Below are 26,523 nucleotides of genomic sequence, written 5' to 3'. Positions count from 1 at the left end.
GCAAAAAGCATCTTACTGAGACGATTTCTGAACTGCATTAAATCTCTGTTGTCTCTTTGCCTGCAGCTCTTAGTATTTTATTTCTCCTTCCAGTATTTATTATCCAGCTCTGCAATAATATTATTCCAGAGATTTTTTTGAATGCCCAGGTTGTATGAAAGTGCTTCCCTAATTTATCTTGTGGGTGTTTCTACAAGTCATAGCCATTAGCAACCACCGCACCTCAAGCACAGCAACCTCCTGCCCATTTCGGAGCAGGCGGAAGGTCAGAGGATGCTTTGAATCCAGTCCCGGGATGACTTCGCAGCCACGGAGAGGGATAGAAACAATATGTGTCTTCAAATCTGTCCTGTCCTTGTGGAAAATGAGTTTATTGTCTTTCACTCTGCACCAGCGCTCACGCCAACGGTTATTTGAGAGCACGTTGAGATATCCTGCAATAAAATGAAACGTGAGATATTTTATTCCTGACTTTTTTAAAAAAGAAAAAAAAAAAGAAACTTACTTTTCAGTGTAATGCTAGCACTTAAACAACTTATTCCTCTTATAATAGAAAGTCCAGATGGATTTTATGAAGACAACTAAATGACCCTGCCCCACTTCTTCTAATGAAAATTTTCACTGTGCCAATAACCTAGCAAAAAGCATATAAAGATGTGATCCCACTCACGTGCAAATGGCTGTTCTGTGTTATTCACTGCAGTGGCTGGTTAAGCAGGAGCACACCGATCCCCAAGACTTTAGTAAGAATGCGAGAGGGACAGTGATAAAAAGGTACATACACAGCCAATGTGCTCACACAGAAGACCCACCTTCTCCATGTGTAAAGGCTTTGATCACTGTGGCTGACTGAAATTTTCTGGAAAAATCACAGCTCATATCATATAATTAAGTGATAAGCTACCTTCTGTAACATCCAAAATCAGTGTTTTAAAGACCTACTAAGTGTTGATGTTACATGTTCTAATTTCATTTAGAAAGAAGAATTCAGGCTTGGTTTGCAATGCTTTTAAAGCAGAATTTAAAAGATCACTGCCAATGCCAACAAGAATAAAATTCATATTTGTTTAAAATTCAAGAAGTAAATATATATGAAATTCAACTAAACTTTAAGACAAAAATTTAAACAAAGATTTTTTTTTTTTTCCAGGGACAATACAGTACCCTTACAACAACTCAAAATTTCATGAACAAATTGCCTTTTAAAAGCCCCACTTTTCTTATCATGCTTTATATTAGATACAGTGTCTAGGCATATAATGTCATTAAATGGGCAATGTTTTGTGTTTTTCCTTCTCTGTACCGTAGCAACAATCATTCCAGTCTCAAACCTTAAAATCAAGACAATGCCCAGTTCTCCTACCTTATGGGTATGAAAAAAAAAAAAAAAATCTTTTACTCTTGCTTCCATATTACTAACGGTACATGAATTCAGCATGTTGCTGCTTCCAAACAGGCTATGAAGAGGGAAAGAAATGATATCTTGCACAGGCCAGAATTTATGTAAAAAAAATTGTCTTCTATCTCAGGTCTGATTTTCATTTAATCCTGTTGGATAGCTATCTCTTTGGTTTTCATTAAAACCAGGACTTATCATTAATTTTACTGGGTTTCTCTTCCAACATTATGGTTCCAATGTCAAAGTTTGATCCAACAGGATATAGCAGATCAGAATTGCGCACATCTTGGAAGGTGCCATAAAAAAAGGAGGATGTGCACAACCCTCTGATTTTGGCTCCTTGTGATGATCACACTCTCCAGCTCTCCTCCTGTAACAAAACCCCATATACATGTGCATTATGCATAATCCCTAGAAATGGAAAACCCTTCACGTGCAAGCCAGCTGGCTTGTTTTGGAATGTGAGTCCTTTTTTTCAGACAGTACTTGGTTTTTCCCCTCTGCACCTCTCAGAAAAGCTCTTCCAAACCCTTCTACTTCACTTGAACTAAGTAGGATCCCATGCTTTTCCTCCCACATATCCCTATTTAAAACTTCAACAGTTGACATGACCAAAATGCCTTGAGTGTGTTCCCAGTTGGGGCATTAGCACTTCAGCTTAGCCCAGGTGGTCAAAGACTGGTGATGTTCTAGGGAAGAGCTCATGATGACTCCCAGTGCAGGTGGGTTTTAGTTTTCACTCTAGTTGGGTATCCCCTAGAGCCCTACTGGGCTTTTTCCTTTGTTCGTGGGAGGTAGAGCCTTTTAAAGTGTAAAAGCCTTCAACTATGGAGCAACCTCCCAAAGGGCATTGCACTGAGCCAAATTTCTGGTGGTGAGAAACTCCTGCAAAGACTTCCTGCAACGACTAAAGCCTAGACACATATATTTTCCTACAAAATCAGCAAGTGGCGTTGAGTAGAGCCAAATGCAGGCAATAGTAATGGCTGTATTTATGTCCATATCCGAAATAATGATAGAAATACTAGGAATTAGATTGTACAGCTGTGGTTAACGTCTCTCATAATGCAGAATAATCAATGGACTACAAGACCCCGGAAGTTTGAGCTTTTATGGAAGCCAGATGCTTCGGACAATGCATCTGGCGGGACACAGCTTTTCCCAGCTGTTCTTTTTGTTGATAAATCACATCTGTACTTAGCTGATGCATAGACATATATACACACACTTATTTAATCAAAGATTGCTTATGTGAATGATTCCCAAAGTGTGGCTTGAGAGCCACCTGTGATCTATGAAGTTCTCAGTGGTGGTCCATGGATCTGCTGCTTTCTCATTGGGCAAGCATCTATCACACCTCATACACCGATGGGTTCTGCCAACTGCTGCTTAATCACAGATTTCTGGGTTTCCCAAAGTTTTCCTAGTCAAAGGGGAAAAGGCAAATTCAAATCCAGAATCTGGTGCAAGTACTTCACAGCTTTCTTTCTATGGAAATCTTTTTTTGGAAGGGACTGGGAGAAGGGTGGGTTCAACTTTATTAGTGTGTGGAAGTGTTACTCAATACAGGAGCACCAGCAGGCAAACAGGAGAATGTAAATACATTGCATTGTTTGAAAATAGCAGAGCTGTGAGGACATCAGCTAAGTGCATTGCACAAAGTCCTAAATTTTGAGCAAACATTAACAGCTAAGATACAAAACACAAGCATTTTCTGCATGCCTTTTTATACACTTCCTTGGTGCTGTCAAGCATCACAGCTGTCTTATGGAGTCATCAACGTTAGGAGTTAAAACAGCTTACTAGAAATTTGTTAATTTAATTTAAGTTTTGCCCAATATGTACCACTTTAGGAACCCACAACAAAATTCAAATCACTTTGGCTGAGGCCAGTCGACTGCTGTCTTGATTGCTATCCCATAAAACCTCACCACGATCCATCATAAAAGACTTGATCCCTTCCCAAGAACCTTCTTCTAATTCCTAGCCTAAATTTATTTCATAGTCCAGCCTATATTCATTTTATATCCATTTGTTTAAAAACAGCTCTTGTTCCTTTCTTCTTTTTGTCCACACTTCTCTTCCCCTTCACCATTGCAAAGAGCAATGATACTCCTTCTGAGCCTGTGCTACCATTTTATTTGAAAAGTCACGTTCTTTTAGTCTCTTTTCAAATGACAAGCTCTTGATTACTCTATTCTTTTTTCAGTCTGAGTGCATCCTTCTGATGTTGGGGGAAGAATTATAGCAGCAGAAGCAATTTTAGAGGAATTTCTAGGCTAGAATTTTATAAAGTTTTAGTTGCAGTGTGCTTTAAAGACTCAATGAGAGAAATCACTTACCACATGTTGGAACATCTTCTTCAGCTGATGAGGTCTGTTCATCTGTTGATGGCTTTTTCTTTCCTAAACCAATGATCTTCGTTATTTTTTTCCCTGTTACTTTAGTCACAGTGCCCTTGGCTTCCGATTTTGAACTTTTCTTCCTCTTCACTATTAAGAAAGCAGAAGTGTGTATTTTAGTGTGTTTAAATTAATCAAAGAATAGAGAGAACCTGAATAAAAATAGTAGTTCAGACAAACAATTCTGTGCAAGATGAACATTTGTAAAAAAGTTGCAGACTGCACTGAGATAAACGTTATATACCCTCTCGAAAGTGGATGCCTATAAATAACCTCTGCACTATAAAAAATCGTGGCATTCAGAAGGATAAGAAAACCAAAAATCAAGTTAATTTAATTTAATCTAATCAGAGAATCATACAATTATTTGGGTTGGAAAAGACCTTTAAGATCAGCAAGTCCAACCATTAACCTAGCGCTGCCAAGTCCACCACTAAACCATGTATGTCCCTCAGCACCACATCTACACATCTTTTAAATCCCTCCAGGGATGGTGACTCAACCACTTCCCTGGGCAGCCTGTTCCAATGTTTGATAATACTTTCAGAGAATAAATTTTTCCTAATATCCATCCTAAACCTCCCCTGGAACAATTTGAGGCTGTTTCCTCTTGTCCTGTCAGTTGTTACCAGGGAGAGAAACTGAAAACCACCTCTCTACAACCTCCTTTCAGGTTGTTGCAGAGAGTGATAAGGTCACCCCTCAGCCTCCTTTTCTCCAGGCTAAACAATCCCAGTTCCCTTAGATGCTTCTCATAAGACTTGTTCTCCAGACCCCTCACCAGCTTCATTGCCCTTCTCTGGACACGCTCCAACACCTCAACGGCTTTCTTGTCATGAGGGGCCCTAAACTGAACACAGTATTTGAGGTGCGGCCTCACCAGTGCTGAATACAGTGGGACAATCACTTTCCTAGTCTTGCTGGCCACACTATTCCTGATACAGGCTAGGATGATGTTGGCCTTCTTGGCCACCTGGGCACACTGCTGGCTCATATTCAGACGGCTGTCCACCAACACACCCAGGTCTTGTTCTGCTGGACAGCTTTCCAGCCACTCTTCCCCAAGCCTGTAGTGTTTCATAGGGGTGTTGTGACCCAAGTGCAAGACCTGGCACTTGGCCTTGTTAAACCTCATACCATTGGCCTCGGTCCATCAATCTAGCCTGTCCAGATCCCCCTGTAGACCCATCCTACCCTCAAGCAGATCAACACTCCTGCCCAACTTGGTGTTGTCTGCAAACTTACTGAGGGTCCACTCAATCTCCTCATCCAGATCATTGATAAAGATATTAAAGAGAACAGGCTCCAGTACTGAGCCCTGGGGAACACCACTTGTGACCAGCTACCAACTGGATTTAATTCCATTCACCACAACTCTTTGGGCCCGGCCATCCAGCCAGTTTTTTAACCCAGCAAACAGTACGCCCGCCTAAGCCATGAGCAGCTGGTTTCTCCAGGAGAATGCTGTGGGAAACAGCGTCAAAGCCTTTACTAAAGTCCAGGTAAACAACATCCACTAAGCTGGTTACCTTGTCATAGAATGAGATCAGGTTATTCAAGCAAGACCTGCCTTTCATAAACCCATGCTGACTGGGCTTGATCACCTGGTTGTCCTGTACATGCCATGTGATGACACTCAAGATGATCTGCTCCATAACCTTCCCTGGCACCAAGGTCAGCCTGACAGGCCTGTAGTTCCTCAGATCCTCCTTCCGGCCCTTCTTGTAGATTTGCTAAAGTCAAGTCAACTGGGAAAGCCCAGCTGGCCAGGACTGCTGACAGATGATGGAAAGTGGCCTGGTATGCACTTCTGCCAGCTCCCTCAGTACTCGGGTGAATCCCATCCAGCCCCATAGAATTGTGTGTGTCTAAGTGGAGTACCGGTCGCTAACCATTTCCCCTTGGATTATGGGTTCTTCATTCTGCTCCCCGTCCCTGTCTCACAGCTCAGGGGGCTGGGTGCCCGAAGAACAACTGGTCTTACTATTAAAGACTGAGGCAAAGAAGGAATTAAGCACCTCAGCCTTTTCCTCATTCTTGGTCACTATGTTTCCCCCCACATCCAATAGAGGATGGAGATTCTCCTTTTGTCTTTCACGTATTTATAGAAACACTTTTTTATTGTCTGTTATGGCAGTAGCCAGATTAAGTTCTAGTTGGGCTTTGGCCCTTCTAATTTTCTCCCTGCATAACCTCACTACCTCCTTGTAGTCCTCCTGAGCTGCCTGCTCCTTCTTCCTAAGGTTGTATGATCACTTTTTTCCCCTAAGATCCAGCCAAAGCTCCTTGTTCAGCCAGGCCAGTCCTCGATGGCTCATGTTTTAGCACATGGGGATGGCCTGCTCTTGCACCTTTAATATTTCTTTCTTGAAGAATGTCCAGCTTTTGCGGACCCCTTTGCCCTTCAGGACCACCTCCCAAGTAAGTCTGTCAACCAGTCTCTTAAACAGGACAAAGTCTGCCCTCCAGAAGCCCAAGGTAGCAGTTCCGCTGACCCCCCTCCTTACCGCTCCAAGAGTCAAAAACTCTCTCATTTTGTGGTTGCTACGCCCAAGATGGCCTCCAGCCGCTATCACCCACAAGTCCTTCTCTGTTCACAAACAACAGGTCCAGCGGAGCACCTTCCCTAGTTGGCTCACTCACCAGCTGTGTCAGCAAGTTATCTTCCACACACTCCAGGAACCTCCTACACTGTTTCCTCTCTGCTATATCATATTTCCAGCAGACACGTGGTAAGTTGAAGTCCCCCATGAGAACAAGGGCTAGCAACTGTGGGACTTCTTCCAGCTGCTTATAGAATATTTCATTTCCCTCTTGATTCTGGTTGGGCAGTCTTTAACAGACTCCCACCTTGATAACCACCTTGTTGGCCTTTCCCCTGATTTCCCATAAACACTCAACCCTCTTGTCACCACCATTAAGCTCTAGACAAAACACTTCCTAACATACAGACTACCCCACCACCTCTACTTCCTTGCCTGTCCATTCTGAAGAATTTATAGCTATCCATCGCAGCACTCCAGTTGTGCGAGTCATCCCATCATGTTTCCATGATGGTGACTATATCATAATTTTCCTGCTGCACAATGGTTTCCAGCTCCTCTTGTTTGTTGCCCATGCTGTGTGCATTGGTGTAGAGGCACTTCAGCTGGGCTGTTGGCCGTGTCACCCTCTTAGAGGAGCACCCCTTAAATCCTTTGAAGTATTTCTCTGGTGTTTCCTTGTTGGCTCCTACTACCTCAGGAGACACTGGTTCATCTCGTAAGACTTCAAGTGCGCTGCCGTGTAGCCAGCTGTAATCAAGCCGAAAGTCTCTTTCCACACCAATCGTCATCTAATTTATCAGTATGACTGAGCTATCTGCATATGAATTTAGCTCATACACATGAGAATCAAAACCCAGCCAGATGATCCTTCATTGTTCCTAAACATTTACCTCAAAATATTTCAACAATTAAGTATACAACACAGAGAGCCTATGCTTGCCTAGCAAAAATGCTCCTGCCACGTACAATTAGGTTAAAGTATCTTACCACAATGGGCCTTTTAGAAAGACAAGACTTATAGATTAAATACTAACGATTCAATTAGTGGGATCAGTATAAGCACTCAACACTTAGAAATTGGCACTTTTTGCAATCACGCAGGCTTGAAAGAAAAAGCTCTGCTGAAAAGTGCTATTTTGCTAACATCCAGTCTGTGCTTCCTTTAACTTAATATGATACTAGTGATATTACAGCTCTGTGCACTGAGATGTGTTGAACTGCTGAAAAGTAACTTGGTGACGACCATGGTTATAATTTTTAAAGAGTCTACCTGACTAAAATCCTAACAAACTTGTTGAAAAATTTAAAAAAAAAAAGTTTCTAAGGGTAAATAGAATCAGAAAAGAAGACCCTTTAGTTGCAAAACAGAACAATCGAAATGAACTTTCAGAAATCGCATTCAGCCTAGTTTGGATACCATCAACAGAGCAGAAGTCTCTCTGCTAACTGACAGAGTAGCAACATCATCCATCAACTTGCCCTGATAAATGATTTTGGTGAAAAATACATTTAGGATAGTTACTGATTGAGCTGCTGTAACCTCATCCCTTCCATATCAATTCCCTTTGCAACAGGGAACATTTAGTGGTTATGGACTTGTGTAAACTGAGGAAAAAAAAAATAACAAAATGTTCACAGGAAAAATGACTACACGAATTGATGAACTGGGAAGAAAAATGCACAGAAATAGAGAAGCAGTTTGGGACTCACAATGGGATAGTTTATCATATTTAGCTTAATTGTTAGCAATCATGGAACATTATTTAGAAATTGCATCTGTAGCCAAGACTGTACAAATCTGTCACCTGCTGCACATGGTGCTGAGGGGAGAAGGCAGCTTTTCAGGCACGGATTGCTGTTCACCAGCAAACTCCAATACAGCGATGCACGTGTGCAAGCAAAAGGTCTAATTCTCTTTTCCTAAGGGAGGGGTGTTCACAACTTATATTGTGCTCTCTAAACATGCAACAAGCTCCCGTGTTCAAGGGAGGAAGGCCACCTGTCCTATCTGCTCATGTCACCCCCTGCCTGAGGGAAGACCAGAAGGCAGCACCTGCCCCCAGACAGGTTTCCACCCCACGCAATGGCAGCCAATGACTGACTGTGGCTATTGAGTGGGAAGGAGATGAAAAGCATTGAAAATAGCCAGAGACTGAGAAAACTCATCTCTCTGAGACAGAAGCCCAAAGGAACCATTCTCAGCAGCATTAACAAACAGTGGAATAAGCCCATTTCAGTGTTTTTTTTTTGTTTTGTTTTGTTTTCCTGTTCTATCTTCCCTTCTCTCTGCTGTTTTATTCTGCAGAACTGAGGGGCAGCAGAAATAAGGCCTTCATGACTTCATCTTTTTGAGTCTAAAGAATACGCTGGTTGCCTGACTGCCAGTCACAAAAGTCTTTTCTTCTCATTTCCTTCCCCACAGGAAAACGAGCAGCTGGCTCAGAGCGGAGCAGAGGCTGGCCGATGGGTGACAGCTGGAGATGACTGCTTTCCGGAGTCTCCCTTCCCACGTACTCCCTTAAGCATTTCCTATCCATTGTTTAAAAAAATAGTGTAACTTCATTCAGAACCACTTAAAATGATGCCAGGGATATTTTAATCTCCTTGCAGTCATTAATGCCCATTATTTTTATTACTACATATTGAAGGTAATTTTCAAAAGCAACTGGTATTTTTAATTACCCTCCTTGAGACACCTTAGCTGGGCTGGTTTTCCAGCAGCACGTGCTCCATCAGCATGTCTCCCTTAGGGCACCTGAGCCACCAGGCACTTTTGGACATCGCGGACAACATAGCTTTTGGGTTTCACAGGCTAAAACAGTAGTGTGTTTTTTGAAAGCTTAGTAAAAGGTCTCATAGAGTGAAATCTAACTATGTACCACAGCTTCTAGAAACCACAAAACCTGACATTGTGCCATACCGTTGGGTATGTCAGAGATCCATAGAGTCAGGAAATGTTGGAAAACGACCCCGGGAGAAGATAAAGGAAATGAGTCAAAAGGCGAGACAGTGCTGGCACCAAGGCCAGTATTGACATTGTGCTCACTTCAGCTCACATTACCCTTCAGCTTGACAGCTGCAGAAAAATGTCTTATCTAAACGATACCATTGCTATATGGCAAGTTAACAAAGTCACAGAATTTCTTCTGCTTTGGGAAGCAGAGAGGGGAGTGGGGAAGAGAGCATAGGGGCTGAGGTTTTTAGATATAACTCAGACAAAATTCCCTCTGGGTTTGGGATGTGCCTCTGTTAGATTATAAGGACTACAAAATATGCACGGCTCCAAAGTCGCATATGTAAGGTTATATACATATATATTCACAAATCCACTGATATTACATGATTATATACATTTTAGTATGTTAATAATAATATATAATAGTTTATATATATTTGTATCTGTGTATACACACACACATATATAAACTGTGTATAGATGTGTATACATACATATATATATAACACACAATTCTTTCCTTCTATTCAATGATAGTTTTTTTGCTTAGAAGCTATACGCCCACAATTTATGTTGCCACCATACACCTACAGTTAATAAAAGCAACTGCTAGTTGCCTATAGTGGTCGCCCAAGCTCTGAAAAACTGTACTTCTGAACACAGAAAAGGCTAAGTCAAAATTTCTCTATTTTGTTTTCTTATACTAAATATACTGATTTTACCTGCGCAATGACAACATCAAATGCCTTCTGATACTGCAAAATTTTAAGGACTCACTCTCGACATAATTCACCTCTCAAGTTAAATTTAAACCTAATAAAAATATTAAAAAACTTTACTGCCTATTTTTAAAAGATAAAAGCCAGGTACTTCACTACCTCTCGCTCCCTATATGCACATATTATTAACACCAAGCATCTCTGCATCCGAGACGTACCTTGCTCTTTTCCATTGCAAGCGGTAGCGATGCCATTTTCCACAGCACCCTCCCCATCTGAGCTTGGCCTCTCAGATGACAGCTTCTGCAGGGACAAAGAGATTAGTTGACATACAATGTTGGCAGCGTTGCCAAATGAAGTGTCATGAGTCGATTTAAAAGTATGCTTACTGTGAAATATAACACATTTCAAGCTCTCAAGACAAATAGAAGACAGTAAAAAATTCAGTTTTAGAGTTTTTTTTTACATTGCCATATAGGCTTTAGCAAAGCACAGAAACCACAAAGTAGGTTTATACTTGAAAGTACAGTCCAAACAGTGAAATAATCATAATTCAATACCTCTTATTATACAATATATTTTTAATTAATTTCTAGACTCTAAATGTTGCTGTTTATTATCTGATAAGCAATGAACAATTACATGGATCAGATAAGAATAACTTTAAAATTATCTCTTTAAAAAGCTTCACATGCATTTACAATTACAACTAATCAGAAAACAGCGCATTCCTAAATGGTGCTTCAGTACATTCAATATCTGCAAAAAAGAGCCTTTTGAAACAAATTTTTAGCACTGATTATTCTGTAATGGTTGCGTATGAGATATAGGATGACGTGGGAAAGAGCTTATGCCAGTACAGTTTTGTTAACCACATTACTCATAAGTAGCGAAGCCATGAAGAAGATGTACAGATTATCCCAAAAAGAAACCAACGAGAAGTTTTGCTACCCTTTTTCATGGCATGCATTTTAGAAAATAACTATTTTATGACACTTTCAGTTACTTTCTTAGTACTCTGCAGGTGTGTGCAAGCATGCAAACACAACAGCTTTTGCCTTGTGAAATCAGGAGGTCTGAGCTGTCATGGAAGATTCTTTGCTCTTCCTATCCCAGGTGCAATGCAATGTAACACCACTGACTGTAGCAGCCTTCCACCAGGGGGGTAGACTCTGCCATCAGGAATTTGGTGACGAAACCTTTGTCAGTGGGACTTTTAAGAAGGGTCTACAGATGGGTCTGCTCACATGGATGCCTTAACAGAGCAGGAGCGAAAATTGGTGCTGCTAATGTACTGATCGTACACTGCAGGGTTGTTCTCCTTCCTAATTCTTGCTCTCGTATCCTGCTGAGTCAGGGCAGCAGAGACAACCATATGTGAACAGCCAAGTTTCTGTCTTGAGGCACAAATGCTTGAAAGGGTCTGCCAAAACGGTGACCTCGGCATGCCCAGGGAGCTCTTCATGAACTACATTCTCAAAACCAAAAGACTTTCTCTTGAAACTTTTGTATAATCTTCAGCTATTCTTCCCTGAGGGTGACATCCCCGCTTGCTCTTTGCACTTAACGGAGAGTGTCTCTGCATCACAGCACACATATCAGACCTGCTTAGTCTGCACCCTAAATGGCTAAAGAGAAGCTGCTAATGGGTACAAGCCAGTTTGCTGGTTGCTAGTGACCAAATGAATAGATGTGGCAGAAGTCTTAATTCTGTAGGAGGTGTGCACGTATCCAAACAGACAAAAACAACACAGGGGCTAATAGTCTAAACCAGTAGCACCAGTCAGCACAAGTTATTGAAGATTGTCCCAGAAAATGGTCTAACATGAAAAAGTTAATACATGAAATCCAGAACCTAAATTCAGTTTCATCTTTGTAGCCTGAACATCCCCGAAACCATGCAGTGCCTAGCAATGTGCCTAGAATGAGTAATCGCGAGGAATTTTGCATTAATCATTTTGATAACTTTACCTTTTCCAGCTCTGTCTTGTGCACTGGAGAACTAGACAACGGCCCATCCGAGTCTACCGCTCCAGTACAGTTGCTGCACACATCTTTTATAACCTTAGGAGACAAGGCAAAAACTTATTAATTATTCTTAAAATACAAATCTGAGAAGTTATATATGAATGTGAAGGGAGATGGGAAGGAGAACCCCATAGACATTGACCAGGCTGGCAGGTGTCAGGCAGGCTGCCACGACACCAACTTCACCACGCTGCCTCCCAAAGCCATTTCATGTACGACCTGGAGGAGACACAATGTCTAGAGGTGGAAGGTTTCGGTTTCTAGACAAGCTAAGCTCCAAGGCTCTCCTGAGTAAAGAAACCAACAGCGCTGCTGACTTCCATGTGCTAGTTTTGCAATACGAACTCAGCTGACACCACCAAATTAATTTCATTATGATGATGAAAAAGTGGGATTAGATCCAAGGTCCCGCATGTCAGAGGACAAGAGTTTTGCATAGTACACTACCCAGCTGCTTTTTTTATTTTGCTATTGGAGATCTAATGAAGTGCTGATGGACTTACAGTTAATACCGCACAGTGGTATTTTGTGGTATTTTTGTATTGTACTTGCACATTGACATAAAGGTATAGGTCAAAGTAATTGTAAATGTGTTCTCAGAAATGGGAATGGCATTAAGTATGCTTTTAAAAAGTTAAAGAAATATCCAGAACCAAATTCTCAGAGATTTTGACAGAATTTGAAGAGCTTCAAAACCTTCAACTATATGAATGTAAAAATACACCGTGAGTAAGGACATTTGATGATTCCCTATAGGTATAACTAAGTTTTTTATCTCCTGTGAGGTTACCATCAGCCCATTACGAGTCTGAAATTGCTCGTGCTGATGAGAACAGGTCCCGACTCTCCGTCCAGATTCATGCCGAGGGGGTGCTGAGCTCCACACCGCTTATTACCTCCATGCAGCCACACAAGGACAGCAGAGCCGAGCACGCGGAGAAAGGAAGGCACCCTGCTCTGCCGGAAGCATTGCCGCTAGACGTGCAAACCTCCCCCTTTACATGTACGTGCACGTGTTTACATATCCAGCTCCTCCCTTCACAGTGTTTACAGCAAGCCGGGCTGGCGGAGAGAAGGATCTGTCCTGAGAACTCCCAGTTCCGGGGAACACAGCAATTAGCTAACTGTCAAAATCCAGATTTCTTAAAAAGAGAGGAAAAGCAAACCAGCAAACAACATCTTTTCAGTTTTGAACTGAGCCGTTTCGATGTGGAAAACCTTGAAGAGCTAAAGAGGGCACCAAACAGTCCTTTCACAGCACTGAAGTTCCCTTTAAGGGTGAAGCTAAACAAATCGAATGTTTATGGGCTTAAAAAGACCCTATTGCTACAACTCATGAGCACATCATAAATTACAGGCAGTATATGCCATAAAGAAAGAAAGAGCACCAGCCCCATGTTACAGATGGAGAACTCGGGAACAAAAGAAATATTAAATCACTCATTCAATGTCACATAAAAAAAGTCTAAGCAGAGCAGGGAAATGAACCTACACTTTTATTTCTGAGCTAGTATCTTAAAACACTTCAGCATCCTTTCCTGACTGTCTGAACTTCCCTATATCTTGTCCTAGAAACATAAGCACAGTATTTCATGGCACTTAGTCTCCTTTTTAACAGAAAAATTAAATACATCTGTTGCAGATCATTTGCACCTCAGAGTTAAATGTAGCCCTAAATGCCCCAAAATCTTAAGAATTTTTTTTTTTATATATGTGTGTTGTTTTATTTTCAATTCCTGGTCCACAGTATGGTGTAAATACACTGCTGTTTTCTTCCTAGAGAAATGTGACCGTACAGTTTCTGGGAACATTCATTTCTGTCTCCTGCATGACCCTGATTCAATGGCTCATGTTTTCAGCATCTGCTCACACCACACAGTTAGTTAATTTTGGCAAAGGCAGATAGTAATGGGAGTTACAGACAGAACAGAGGGAAATGATTTGGCAGCACTAACTGAATAGTATGTGCAAAGTCATGCACTCAAGTAAATCCGGTTCTTATCATACCTCACATATTTAAGGAGAAGCTAAAGTGTTTAATTGGGTTGTAATTAAATTTTGATTAAAAAAAATTACACACTATCAAGTGGAAGTTCACAGCAACATCTGAAGTAAATGCATATTCAAGGATCGAACACTTCATTTGGGTTCAAAGGGTTCACTGGCAAAGACTTGCTCATCACCTTCCATGTGCAATATAATTGTGTTCAATGCACGGCATAAAACTGATGCTTCTACAGCTCACCAGCATGAAACGCCTTTAATATGTAATGGTTGCCTGGATGCTCTCTCTATAATTACGTTTGCAGACAGCTGCCATTATAAATGTGGTTTTCACATGCTTATAGCTTTAACTCAAAATTTTAAGGATAAAACATTCCACCAGTGTTGCCAACTTGCATAATTTCAATCACAAGACTCGGCATTTTTGTCAGTTTTTTTCTATGCAGTCTCCTGGAGTCATATGAAAACAGAAGATCGCTATTTTCATTAAAAAATTGTTGCGAGTGAGAGTGGGGAAAGGAGGTCAGCAAACTTCTATCCATTGCAATGAAATCTGCGAAAATATGAATAAATGTATCTCAGAGGCTCCAAAACTAGAAAGCGAACAAAGGAAATCCCCAAGTGTGTTATTTTTAATAAAATGGCATAATCTGGAAGGCTGTACTGAGAATACTTTGTAATGGCGCATACTCCATTAATAGTTTAAGTTTTCCCACACATTAGAAAAAGGAAATCATTCTCTTTTTCTCACCACTAATGCCTTTGTACGTTACATATACACACAGTCAGGGTGATCTGCCAGGAAAATCAAACTGAGATCATAAACAGACTATGTATTCAAATATTTAAAAGATATAAGAAATGTAATCAGAAAACTGAAGACCTTTCATTTCTTTGGATAGCCTCAAAACTAAATACATGTAAAATAATCTTCTGTTATTCCACTGCAAGAATTTTAAATACCACAATTATCATTACAATGTTACAATTAGTAGACTTCAGAACTGGCTCCTTCAAATGTAGACCTGGAAAAACCTCGTGTAGCCTGAACTTATTATTCCTTATTTATGTTATAGAAAGGTCTTGAATCCCCAGCTGGATCAGGATATACACCAGTGTATCGCACTGACTGCAGCGACACGAGGAACAGAGGGAAATATTTGCAGGATAGATAGATGGAAAGATTCCCTGCCCCAAGCCATTGACAGTGACGGGTGAAGTCAGTGGAATTTCTGCCACGTGGTGTGTCTGGAATACTTCTCTCTTTGAAACTATCTTACTACACAAGCACTAACATTTACGATAAAACCTTCATGTCTTAAATGACACACCATGACTGGAGGCAAAATACTTACCCTACGTGCAAAGTCAGAAGAATCAAATTAGATTTTTCCAGCTACCGTCAAAGATCCAGGCGTCAGATAAAAAGCACAGGCTATGCAGGAAAAGCAGAAAGCCAGCTGCTTGCCAGCCAGACCCTGCCACACAGAAACCCAACAAACTCTGAGTAAAAGTACTAAATTTGTAGCTGCTTCCTCGTAGTTGACCTCTTTGGGACCTGACAAGGAATAGGACTGAGCCTTCCTGCATTTGAGGAGCTTGCAGACCTCTCTCCTGGTGGATACCGTGGGACGAGTTCGAGCTACGGGCTGCGCTCACCACAGGGATGTGATTACAGCATCTCTTCTTGTCTCGTGCTTTTGTGGAACTCATTGGAGAGGCTCACACTTTTAATATGATTGAGTTCAAAAGTGACGAGGGAGAAATTTGATGGCCTGACTGCGCATTTGCTTCACTTCTGTATGTAACCATCCATCCAGCCAACCCCCTCCCTGTCCCCATCTACCCACATGTTTCGCAAGTACAGGAATTGCTGGAAATGGGACGGGCTGAATCCCCTGCCTCTTCTCTCCGCTGCTGCGCTCTGAACACAGGAAAATGGTAAAGCTGAAATCTGCTTATGCACAACACAGCAGAGGGAAGAGGGTTTGTCTCCAGACGTAACTCAGTATTTCTTGTTCCCGAAACACTCCTTTTTTGGTGCTGGAGGAGTACAGACTTCCCAGGACTTTTCGTCATTTTGGCATGACTAAATTCTCATTTTCTTTCTTTTGGACCCTTACAAACTACATACATTAGCATCAATCTCCTCCTCTTTCAGAGAGGACCAAAACTCTCTTAGCATTTTGCAGAGAAGAAATGCCCCGTGGAGTTTACCTAGATAATCAGAGGAAAAGCAGAGATTACTCACATCACAGCCTATGCTTCAAGTCCCCAAGAGAAACGCCCCTTTACCTTCTGTACTGGAAAACATTATTCTCGAGCATCCCCTAGCCTGAAAAGATTCACCTTTCTGCCTAATTGCCGTTTGTCTGCACAAAGTGGGGATGAAATTCTAGCAGAGTAGCAGCCAGCAAGCCTATCTTTAGTGCCTGCGTATCCCCTTAAAAATAATTCTCTGACATATTCAACCAAGACAATTCCCGTATCCATTCTCCTGCGTTATTACCATGAAGTCTATTGCCATATATGGCCACTGGCTCAGGCAGAGCCCAGGGGAGGGGGCGCTGGGTGGCCGGGGAGGGTGGCTGGAGGCATCGCTGCTGCAAGGGCAGAGGTACCCTGCGCAGGGGGAGAGGCATCCTCAGCCCAGGCGGCGCAGAGATGCAGACCACACTTCAGGCCGTAAATCTGAGCTAGGTATGATTTAAATAATTTTCCATCCAAAGCTGCGAGTAGGAGAGAGGAGGAATACTATCTCGTGGTGAAAGCAAGGGATGAAGTCTCAGCCCTCCTGGGTTCTGCTCTGAGATCTGCTACAGCTTGCATTTGTGATTTTAGCCAGCAACTTAAAGAAAACTGACCCCTGAGAAAAAATGTTTGTGGATGTTTGTGGTTCTGTATTCACCAATGGATTTTTTTAAAATTTACATATGCATCTGCTTTTTTTAAGTAATGTATTGTTTTCCATGGTGCCGGTCCCACAAACACACGCTGGTTGACAGCCAGGAATGGGGTACTCCAGCTCCGTCAAAGCACACTGGCAGCAGTCCTGCAGGCTGGTCAAAGCCCTCACACGCAGCTCGGTCTGCCGCATCTCCAGATCACGCCCTAAATACTTCTTATGCAAACGTACTGACCTTGCCGTGATTTCTACCAAGGTATCTAAAACCACCTCTTTGAGACAAGTAAATCGTGGGAGGTTTAATTTAGGTTGCAAAGCCTTCACCGCTGGCGATGGTGTGCAGTGGAGAAAGAACCCAGCCTGACTGCCTAAGGGACGCAGTATGTTCCTGAAGTTACTTATAAACTAACAAACACTATATGGAAATCACTTGTACCGAGTATACATCCCCAAACGCACTTTTTCCAGTCAGTTTTAAGGCACGATCATTCAGCACTTGACTCAGCTACAAAATGGAGATAATAACCTCTTTGGGGAACATTACTTAAGCCAAGAAAGTAATGTTTGAAGTGTTTTGAGATCTCTAGCTCGAAATTCCCATAGAAAGTAAAACCAGCCACACAATGTTTACAGTTACAAGCTCAGTTTTGTGCCGATTTAAATTGGTAAAAGAAGAGCTCTGTCAGTAGTTTATTCTTCAGTAAAACTCAGTCCACATTAAGACTGGAGCCCAGAAGTTACTTGACTCCCCTCACTAAGCTCAGGGCAGTGAAAAAAAGATGTTTTCAAAGACTTTTATGAGACAACGTGTGGTTATCAGAGATGGGAAAGGGGTAAGACAACCAGATTAACAGCCCTACAAGGAGTGTTGCAGGGTCGTTGGATGGCTGGATGCAGTCTTAATTTTTTTTCTCTCTTCAGGGCAAAAAAATCCCTCTTATCACGACAAGTTCAGAACTGACTGAGCATTGTCAAAATGATAGATGCAGAAATGTCTACTTATGCCTGAAAGATTCACTGCTCAATTACAAAGCCTCAACTGAAGCAATTGCTGCAAAACGGCTGAACACCGTAAAATGAAGAAAAGTTAACAAAGGGTGCCTAACGTCGGGGAAAAATGAAAATCAAGGGCAGTACTTCACAATGATGGATTATCTCTCATGCATGATAAATCAGAAATACATTTTGCAGTAGGCAATGCTAAGAGAAAGAGAAGGCCTTGGGACCAAACACAATGACCATTTCCTTCTTCTACCAGTCTTCCACAAGAAGCTACTTCAGAACTTAATTTCTTTGGCATCCATGTATTTTTAATATTAAGAGCAGTTTTCTGTGGGCTAGGCTGAAGGTCTTGCACACAGAACACATTCATCTATATGAATGAAGCCACTAAACAAGCATCTTCTTGTAATGTCATGTTCTTAGTAGTCCTTTTATTTTTAACGTAGTGTTTTCCAGGGACGCTGAGAAATAAATGCAGTTTCAACCAGTCCGTTGGACGTGCTGAGACAAATAGGCACATTTAAGACCTTACTTGACCACAAACGCACAAAAGCGCACACAGATGCACATATACTCAGGCGCGCATGGAAAAAGCTCATGTTTGGGTCTGAGTGTGTAACTGCACACATTTTTTCATGTACATTTTTGTGGGAACATTTTAGGACTCGAGTCTGGAAAATTCCACCGCTTTATGTTGCACACCATATTACTGCTATGATCTCAGCTCTAGCCTGAATTTATACTAGTTACGCTCCTTGCTCTGAAAGCTCGATAGGCTCTTTGGTGACATCAGCTATCTTTTTTCATCAAGCATTTGTTAGCTGGTAAACCTGAAACTCCCTGTGTGGTTTCCAGTCTAGACTTCAATCTGCACTGGGTTTATCAGCTGGCTTTTTTGGTGTCATCTTTACAAAAAAGGTCTAAAATATTCTGCATTTATTTTGCACTTGTCTTCCAACAGATATTTTTGAATTATTTGCTTAAGTAAATGTATTTTATACTGATTACATCTGAGTTAAAAAAAAAAAAAAAAAATCCGGTTTAGTTTTCGTGGGAAAATCTGGCCTCCAAAGCCATTCTGAGCTTTTCAGGCTCAACAGTAAAGCTTTAATTTGACACTTACATATGAATTCATGAGAATGCATTCCTGAGTGATAACCTGGCTCCCCTGGCATGTATTGGTACAGTATCTTTGACAGAGAAGGCATGTTATGATTTTAAAATGTGGCTGCAGAGACCTTTCTCATTGTCAATCTCTGAATCTACCCATTTTATTAACTACAGAAGTCATACCTAGGTGACAGAGCTGGGGACGACCCTGCCTCTCTGAGTGACAGGCAGGGAAAGCTCAGACCACTTCTCCCAAGACTAAGCAGTGATTTCCTTCTCAGCATAGGAACTTCTTAACAAGGCCACATGTGATATTCAGAAGCTCATTTTAAGTAAGGCTTGAATGAGAAAAAAAAATTATTATTATAATAATAAAAAAACCTTAAATCTTGCTACATGTTTTAAAATATAAAAACCGATGTTTTGGGTTTTTTTCTCAAAAAGTTATACTTCTTCTTGAAAACATTGGAGCTGTTGCAAGAGCTGCACAGACCATTTTTGGTTAGCTGCTGGATAGGCAGTTTGTACTACACAGAACAGAGAGTGCTGCAGCCACGCTGAGGACTTGGAAGTTGAGCATACAGTAGCGTTGCCATGTACTTGGAAGAATTTTTATTAATAGAGAGCTTTGCAGCATGAGGGAACTAAATAAAGTGCTGTCAGACTGCCTCCAAATGCTTTGCAGATAACACACTGTCCGGCCATTCACCCTCCGCACAAACAGCTTTGTTAACGTGCAACTGTACAAAATCTTTTTTTTTTTTTTCTGGTAAAGTAGCAGGAATGCATCTGGGATATGGAAAAATCTAGCACAGCTCTGTCTGCCTGTGTGGGGAATGCTTTATGTACAATTTAAAAAAAAAAAAAACAACACACACAACAATTTTTATGAAAGAAAGTCTGATAAATGCCAATGAATCCAGCATTACTAAACCCAAGTTTAGAACAACACAGGAAATAATGGTGTGGTTACTATGATCTAATTACAGCGGAATTCCCTTGGAAAAGAACACAACTTATGAATTTCTTTTCATTCCAATCAGTGTTTCCGAAACTTTAGGTGAGTTAGTGAGACACTTGGATGGTGCCAGATTTTAAAATTTAAAAACAAGATACTGATGTTAGAAGAAGCCTAACAAATACATGGCTGTGATTAGTTTCTATTAAAAAGACAGCAAAGAGTGCATTTTCTAAGCTAAGATTCAAACTTGCAGTCAAAACCAAACACACACGCACACAACCCCCCCCTCCCCCCAAAGGTATATTCAAATATTGCAAAATAGGAAAATACAGTTAATTTTCCGTTTAGTAAATTAGCCCACAGCAGAACTCATACCTCTTAAGCTGTATTTTACGTCTCCCTCTTCTGCAGAGTATCTGCCATCAGGAAATTCCTATGTGTTTAATTTGATTGTATTTGGAAAAATACAATTTATGCTTAGAAAAATAAGTACCATATAAGGTTAGATCAGAGCGCAGCATGGAGAATGCCTGATGAGTCTGAGGCATTCAGACTTTTACATGCATCTAAAAGGCTGGATTTCAAGGTCTTAACACAAGCTACTGAAACTGCCGTGATAGTTTCCCACACTACTTCACTGACCTCCACGTTTGAGACTGGCAAAGTCCAACATAAATACTAGTAATCTGGTTAGGATCTAAAACTGCAGCTCTTGCATTGGGATTTTCCACATTTGCAGACACCGAACAGAAAGGAGTGGAAGATGACAAAATCCCGTTTCTCCAGAGCCTGCCTTCCCAGAACAAACCATAGCAGATGATACCCTGCTAAACCAGGATTAGCAAACTTGAATTGACTTCAGGAAGCTGAAGGGTTTTTCTCCATCCAGAGCAATTCGAACAGGTATCTCCTCAGAGAGATTCACTCTTTTTAAAAAAGGTGATCGTGAGGTTGGTATGCCCAATTTTTGCAGGGTAGCCTATGGCAGTTATGCATCTATACCGCTCCAAAAAGCAATCTGGGTGCCAGCCCTCTTCCACCTTAGGGAACCTGAACCTTCAGCTCGCTCCCAGTGTGCCCTGACCTCCAAAGCTTTCTGGAAAATGAGCTGGAGACGCAAATGGGAGGGAATTCACCACCTCTCCTCTCGGTGCCAGATTATTGTGCAACGAGCAGTGAAAACCATATGCAGCGGCAGCAGCAGCGGCGGTGTAATAGGGAGCTTCTGGCTGCCCAAGGAGTTGCTTTGAGGCCTGAACATTAAGTCGGTATTTCTGAGGTCCCAAATTGGACGGGATTTAAGCGGTCTGGATTTGCCTCAATGTTACCGTCTGTACCTCAGTTTTTAACAGCAACCGAGCAGGCAGTAGAAACACTTTGTGGGTGGAAAAGCTCCTGCTCAGAAATCCCCCCTTACCTTTAGCCACTGTTCCGCCTGCTCTTTGCTCTGTACTGCCAGGACCAGGGCATCCGCTCCTTGGTGCGAGATTTTCAGCTCGTGCTTCTTCTTTTTGCTGTCTTTGGGAATGTACGTGATACTGCAGTCATTCAGGAGCAGCTCCATCTGGGGCTGCTGGTCCTTGGAACTTTTGTAACACTAAATAAATGCACGGAAAGTTCAAAAGTTAGATGTCACCTTTTGGAACCTTGCGGGACAGTTATTATTACATAGAAATGCTATTTTTTAATTTCAGTATTTTCTGCACGCTCCTGTACCACATACCACAGAGTTCAGCCAACACCAACTTTGTATTTCTCCTCCTCATCCCCTCTGTAAAGCAAAATAACTTCCAGACTGACACTAATAGACATCTTTTACTGCAGGACAGGTACAACACATGGAGAGCATTAAGCTTCTCTGCCTTATCCTTATGACTCAACCTTGACCTTGACCAGGTAGGAAGAGGGTCATTTAGGATATGTGCTCACATGTAGCAGCAGAATAAACCTGTAGAGACTTTAAAGCCTTGATGCTTACCCTGCCCTGCAGCAACAGCCCGGCGTAGCGAGGCAAAGCCATGCCAGTGCCTACATGCTGCAGCTAAAAGGCGCTGACACGTGCCCTACTCAGCTGTTCTTCTTCTTGAGATAAGTACAAAAATTGTCACGCTGTGGAAAGGTGGCAAAGTCACGGGACGGTCACTTTTTTAGCTAATTCAGTTTAATCAGTCGCTGTGCAAAACCACATAAATCTCCACTTTAGTTTACTCTGTCAGCTCCTGGATAAAACTACGACTTACACGATGTTTTTTGCCCCAGTAGTAAGTGCTGTCAACAGCCATTTCACGGTGGATCACTGATGACCTGCTCTAGGTTTAAATTGGCGATCTAAAGATCAAGGGTTTCACGTTACATCGCTTGTCCTATAGATGTAGTCCCTATTCCTGTCTTCTAACACATCGGTATAGTTGAGGTTCATCAAGCCATCACAGAGTGCCAGGCAACAGAACAATGTTTAATTGTGTATTTGATTGTCCAGTTACGTAAGTTGGGCTTTTACTCATATAAAAAAGCAGAAAGGCTAAAAAGGTATCTGATAATAAAGACTAATGAGTATATGCATACATAGAATAGTTGAGTGTAAATGTGAACAGAGAAAATCACATGAACTTTTGCATGTCTGTGGCAGTATTCATGTCAAGATGCAATTGTCAGGAAGACAGTAGCTGTTAAAAGTATGTTATAAACACTACAACGTAGCCTGAGCAAATACAGACACTCTAAACCAGCCACTGCAAATCACTCATAATCTTCCTTCCCTCTCCAAAGCCCATTAACTACAAGTTTCTCTAGCTTGGTCACAGATTTTAAGTTTGTAATACTAAAAAAAAAATGTTTCAAGCTACAAAATCTTGAAAACATACAACTTTAGTCACTTTCAGAAGCAATAAACAGCATAGAATTCCCTTTATATTACTTTAAATATTTTATTTATAATTATACTTTACTAAAACTGAAGTGTGTATATATATATTAAAGGACTTTTAAGTGAAAAATTATTCCCTACCAGAAGGTATTTCTAATGTCTAATTCTAATTAAAATATTTTGGGTTTATGATGACAACTGCATTAATAACACAAGCAATTAATAATCCCTAAGGACATATATTTGTTTTACTTGTATATCTCATAAGTTAAATGTCTAAGTCCTCCTTCAAACAATAAACCAATCTTGTGTAACTTGGTCATTAGACTCCTATTGTGATTTTTATTTTCTTAATCCCCATTACAGAATTACTGAAAGACAATCCGTATAAGGAAAAAAAAAGCGCTTTTTCAGACCACACATGTGGCTAAAGGAAATGAAAACAGAAAAAATAACATATTTCTATACAGAACAACAAACATAATTGCGGAAGGAATATTGTGTGACTTCAGAGAAAATCTGTTTTTTCTCCTCTTTCTTTATTTTCTTCAAGCTGTTATCAGTTGGTCCTGAAATTTAATATGATCCTGGTATACAGTGACAAAAATGTGGACTAAGCATAATGGCATTATAACAATATAATACAAACCAAATCAGAATCAACATTCTTTTCGACACTTAAATAGAGGAGGATAGAAAAATTAAATCCTCAGTAACCACTGAGAACTGGCAAACTAATTCCAACTGTATTTTCAGAAAACTCTTACCCAGATACTTACGATTTCACCTCCTGTTATTTCCCATACTGCCACAAGCATAAATGTACTTGGAGAGCAAACACATCTGAGCTGTTTTGTAAGAGTGTCGAATAATGAGGTTCTACAGAAAACGTTCTCTCAACTGTTAATCAGCTTTTGACATTTGGGATATTGCAGTAATTATTAGTTACATACTTTGTTACAACTGTTGGAAGCACCGGACAGGAAGACTGGGAGCGCCTAAGACCCCAACTTATTTATTACTGTAAGCATTAGTTCGCTTATAATGACACAAAAATGAGTGTTTCCCTCAATTAGGCTCTCTTTTCAGAAAACAGAGAGACATCTATGAGCAGATAATTTACTAACTTATGGAAACTTTTACTGGTGCCTCCAATCAGAAAGAACCATAACAGATATGCTTAAGGAACAAATACACCCACTTGTTTCTTTCCTTTCTATAATGCAGCTGTGCATCATGTGAATACTGCATCTGTAATTACCCCAGAACAGATGGCAAGGTTTAGTTTAAAATGTATACATTACCACGGCATATGCTGCCAAGTGAATTCTCCGTCTAACAAGGGACTTTTCTCTCCAGCGGTCTGATCCAACAGTTCATACACAAAGCTCCCTATGAGATTTTTGGTCCGCAGGGAATGAAAGATTGGATTTACAGTTTCAGCAATTTTTTTTTTTTCCAAATGAAATATGTTAGAAGCTAATAGGCCAGGGTTTCTTTCCAATATCAAGGAACTGCCTGCATTTAAGTTTAAGCGCAATAAAAATCGAAGTTCTAAGTGGCTAAATGATACACTTATAATTTCAGTGCTTCTCTGGTTCGTAGGTAATTCATGACCAAACTCTTTCGTAAGGTTACTGTAGACTTGACCACTTTGCAGAACATATTCCAAAACCCCAAATCCCGTAAAAATAAATACATCATCTAAAAGGTGCAAAGCAAATATAGCTAGATAAAAATAAAAATTACCAGTAGTTTGTTTTCTTTGATAACACACAGTAGTTTGGTCCATTGCCCAAATCGTTTCTTTCTAAGGAGGAAGGCACAGATTTTGGCATCCTTCACCAGATCCATAGAGGCCTCCTCAGAAGGCCACTGATGTCTCATTTTCTTCCCCTTTCCATCCTCCTCCTCTTCATCGTAGGATTCGTAAGAGCTGCTCATAGCATCGGAGTCATAATCTTTAAGAAAAGCATGAAAGTGTCAAGTTAAAACATTGAGCAATGAAGTGTACGGAAATAACTGAAAATCTCAACAGGGTTCATTTTAAGCAAAGGTTTTGAAAGACAGCCATGAACAGATTACTGTTTCAGTGCTCAGTAATATCACTACATTAAGTTAATAGAGTAAGACATCCTGTTCCATTATGAATTTTTATAGAAGACCCACACCGATACCTTGGGAATTTTAATTGAAAGAATGAGCTGGGAATAAATAGAATTTCAGGTAGATTATTTTTTTTAATCTTCAAAATAGTGCTTAGCAGATACATTCGTGTTTTGTAATTCTTTTGCGGAGAAACATCTTCATCTTGCCCTATTGCATAATGAAAAATGTAGGCACATAAATGTCAGTATTAGTACAACATACTAAGAAACAAACACTGAATATGACAAAGGTTACAAGAGTCAATTATGGGGCACTATCTACCTATCATAACATTTCATACAATTCTCAAATACAGCACGTGCACTGATACACTTAACGTTGAATAGACAATGCTGTTCCTTGAACTACGGATTTTGCTGGAGTTAAAGGCATTCTGCCAAAAATGTGTTGTTATGTTAGCCTTAACAGTTTAATCCTGCTCTGAGTTTGGCAATGTAATGGCAAGATTCCTTTTTAATTAAACAATCTTTGTTCAGGCCTGTCATTTTCAACAACGCAATCAGCTCCAGCAGTCCCCTAAAATACAAAACTAATTTGCCATTATCACAGAACCCTTTCTTCCACCATCCATATTTATTTGTTCATGTAGACATATAAGTAAAGCTCCTCAGATAATAACACCTGAAGGCATGTTTGTTATCCACTGGCACACGGTCCCATGGAGGAGACTTGATTGGAATATTTTCAATAGCTGAAATTTCATCCAAACATTTCAAGTAGACTTTGATATATTTTTAGGCCAGGTGCAAGAAAAATCTCTTATTTGCTTTAGCTAGGTATTTGGGACACAGGTGGAATGTAGGAAGGAGACCTGAGACAATTGGGAAAAGGACAAGAGAGTGGATTGCTGGAAAGCTCATTCTAAATCAGTTCCTCCCTACGTGCAAAGTCAGAATGGGATACACCCAGACCTCACATCTCTGCATCAAGACTAGATACTCTGATCCTATTTGTGTTTTCACAAAAGTGTACAAAATAGTTTATCTTCATTCCAAAGTGAAATGAAAAGCTCTTAAAAGTTTTTTAAAAATTTAATTTAATTGCCATCTTCTGGTCACTTCTGCTATGGAGCTTTTGGTTTGGGGCAGCTCCATACGGGCAAGTGGTAGAAGCCACGGATGATTAAATTAATTGTAGGAAGTGCTGATTGAGACTTCAAAGCAGAGATTGAAATTCTGCACGTTACATATCCTACAGGTACTTCCTATGTGGCTCACAAGCAGTTCAAGTCCAGATTTCATGTTAGCAATAAGTTGTGTGATCAGCAGAGGGACTCTGCTGGCACAGTACACGCAGGTTCATCCAAATCTGTTTGTACAAGGACAAAAGCCAGCAGGAGCTTCTGCGGCTGACATTTCCGGACTCCCATCCTCACACAGTCTAATGGGATCTCTGGGGACCTCTTGCCATATCCTGTCCGTTAACTACTCCCCATGTTTCTCTTCTCCTTGGGTTG

At 40.8% G+C, this 26,523-nt stretch overlaps 1 protein-coding gene across 2 annotated transcripts in view; it reads right to left on the bottom strand.

Annotated features, from left to right (window-relative positions):
- AFAP1 (actin filament associated protein 1) overlaps positions 1-26,523 on the bottom strand; it is a gene marked incomplete at its 5' end in the record, with an annotated part of 64,431 nt that overhangs the window by 17,076 nt on the left and 20,832 nt on the right. For both annotated transcript variants that reach the window (XM_082482058.1, XM_082482059.1), the window contains 6 exons: positions 223-434; positions 3,742-3,891; positions 10,241-10,325; positions 11,994-12,086; positions 21,450-21,629; positions 24,648-24,859. In XM_082482058.1, the coding sequence (XP_082338184.1) occupies positions 223-434; positions 3,742-3,891; positions 10,241-10,325; positions 11,994-12,086; positions 21,450-21,629; positions 24,648-24,859 (932 nt within the window). The remainder of the gene's footprint in view (positions 1-222; positions 435-3,741; positions 3,892-10,240; positions 10,326-11,993; positions 12,087-21,449; positions 21,630-24,647; positions 24,860-26,523) is intronic.

This window comes from Vanellus vanellus (assembly GCF_965231255.1).
Source record: "Vanellus vanellus genome assembly, chromosome: 4".
NCBI lineage: Eukaryota > Metazoa > Chordata > Aves > Charadriiformes > Charadriidae > Vanellus > Vanellus vanellus.
Note: the sequence above shows the minus strand (reverse complement) of the source record. Positions and strands in the feature narration are given on the sequence as shown.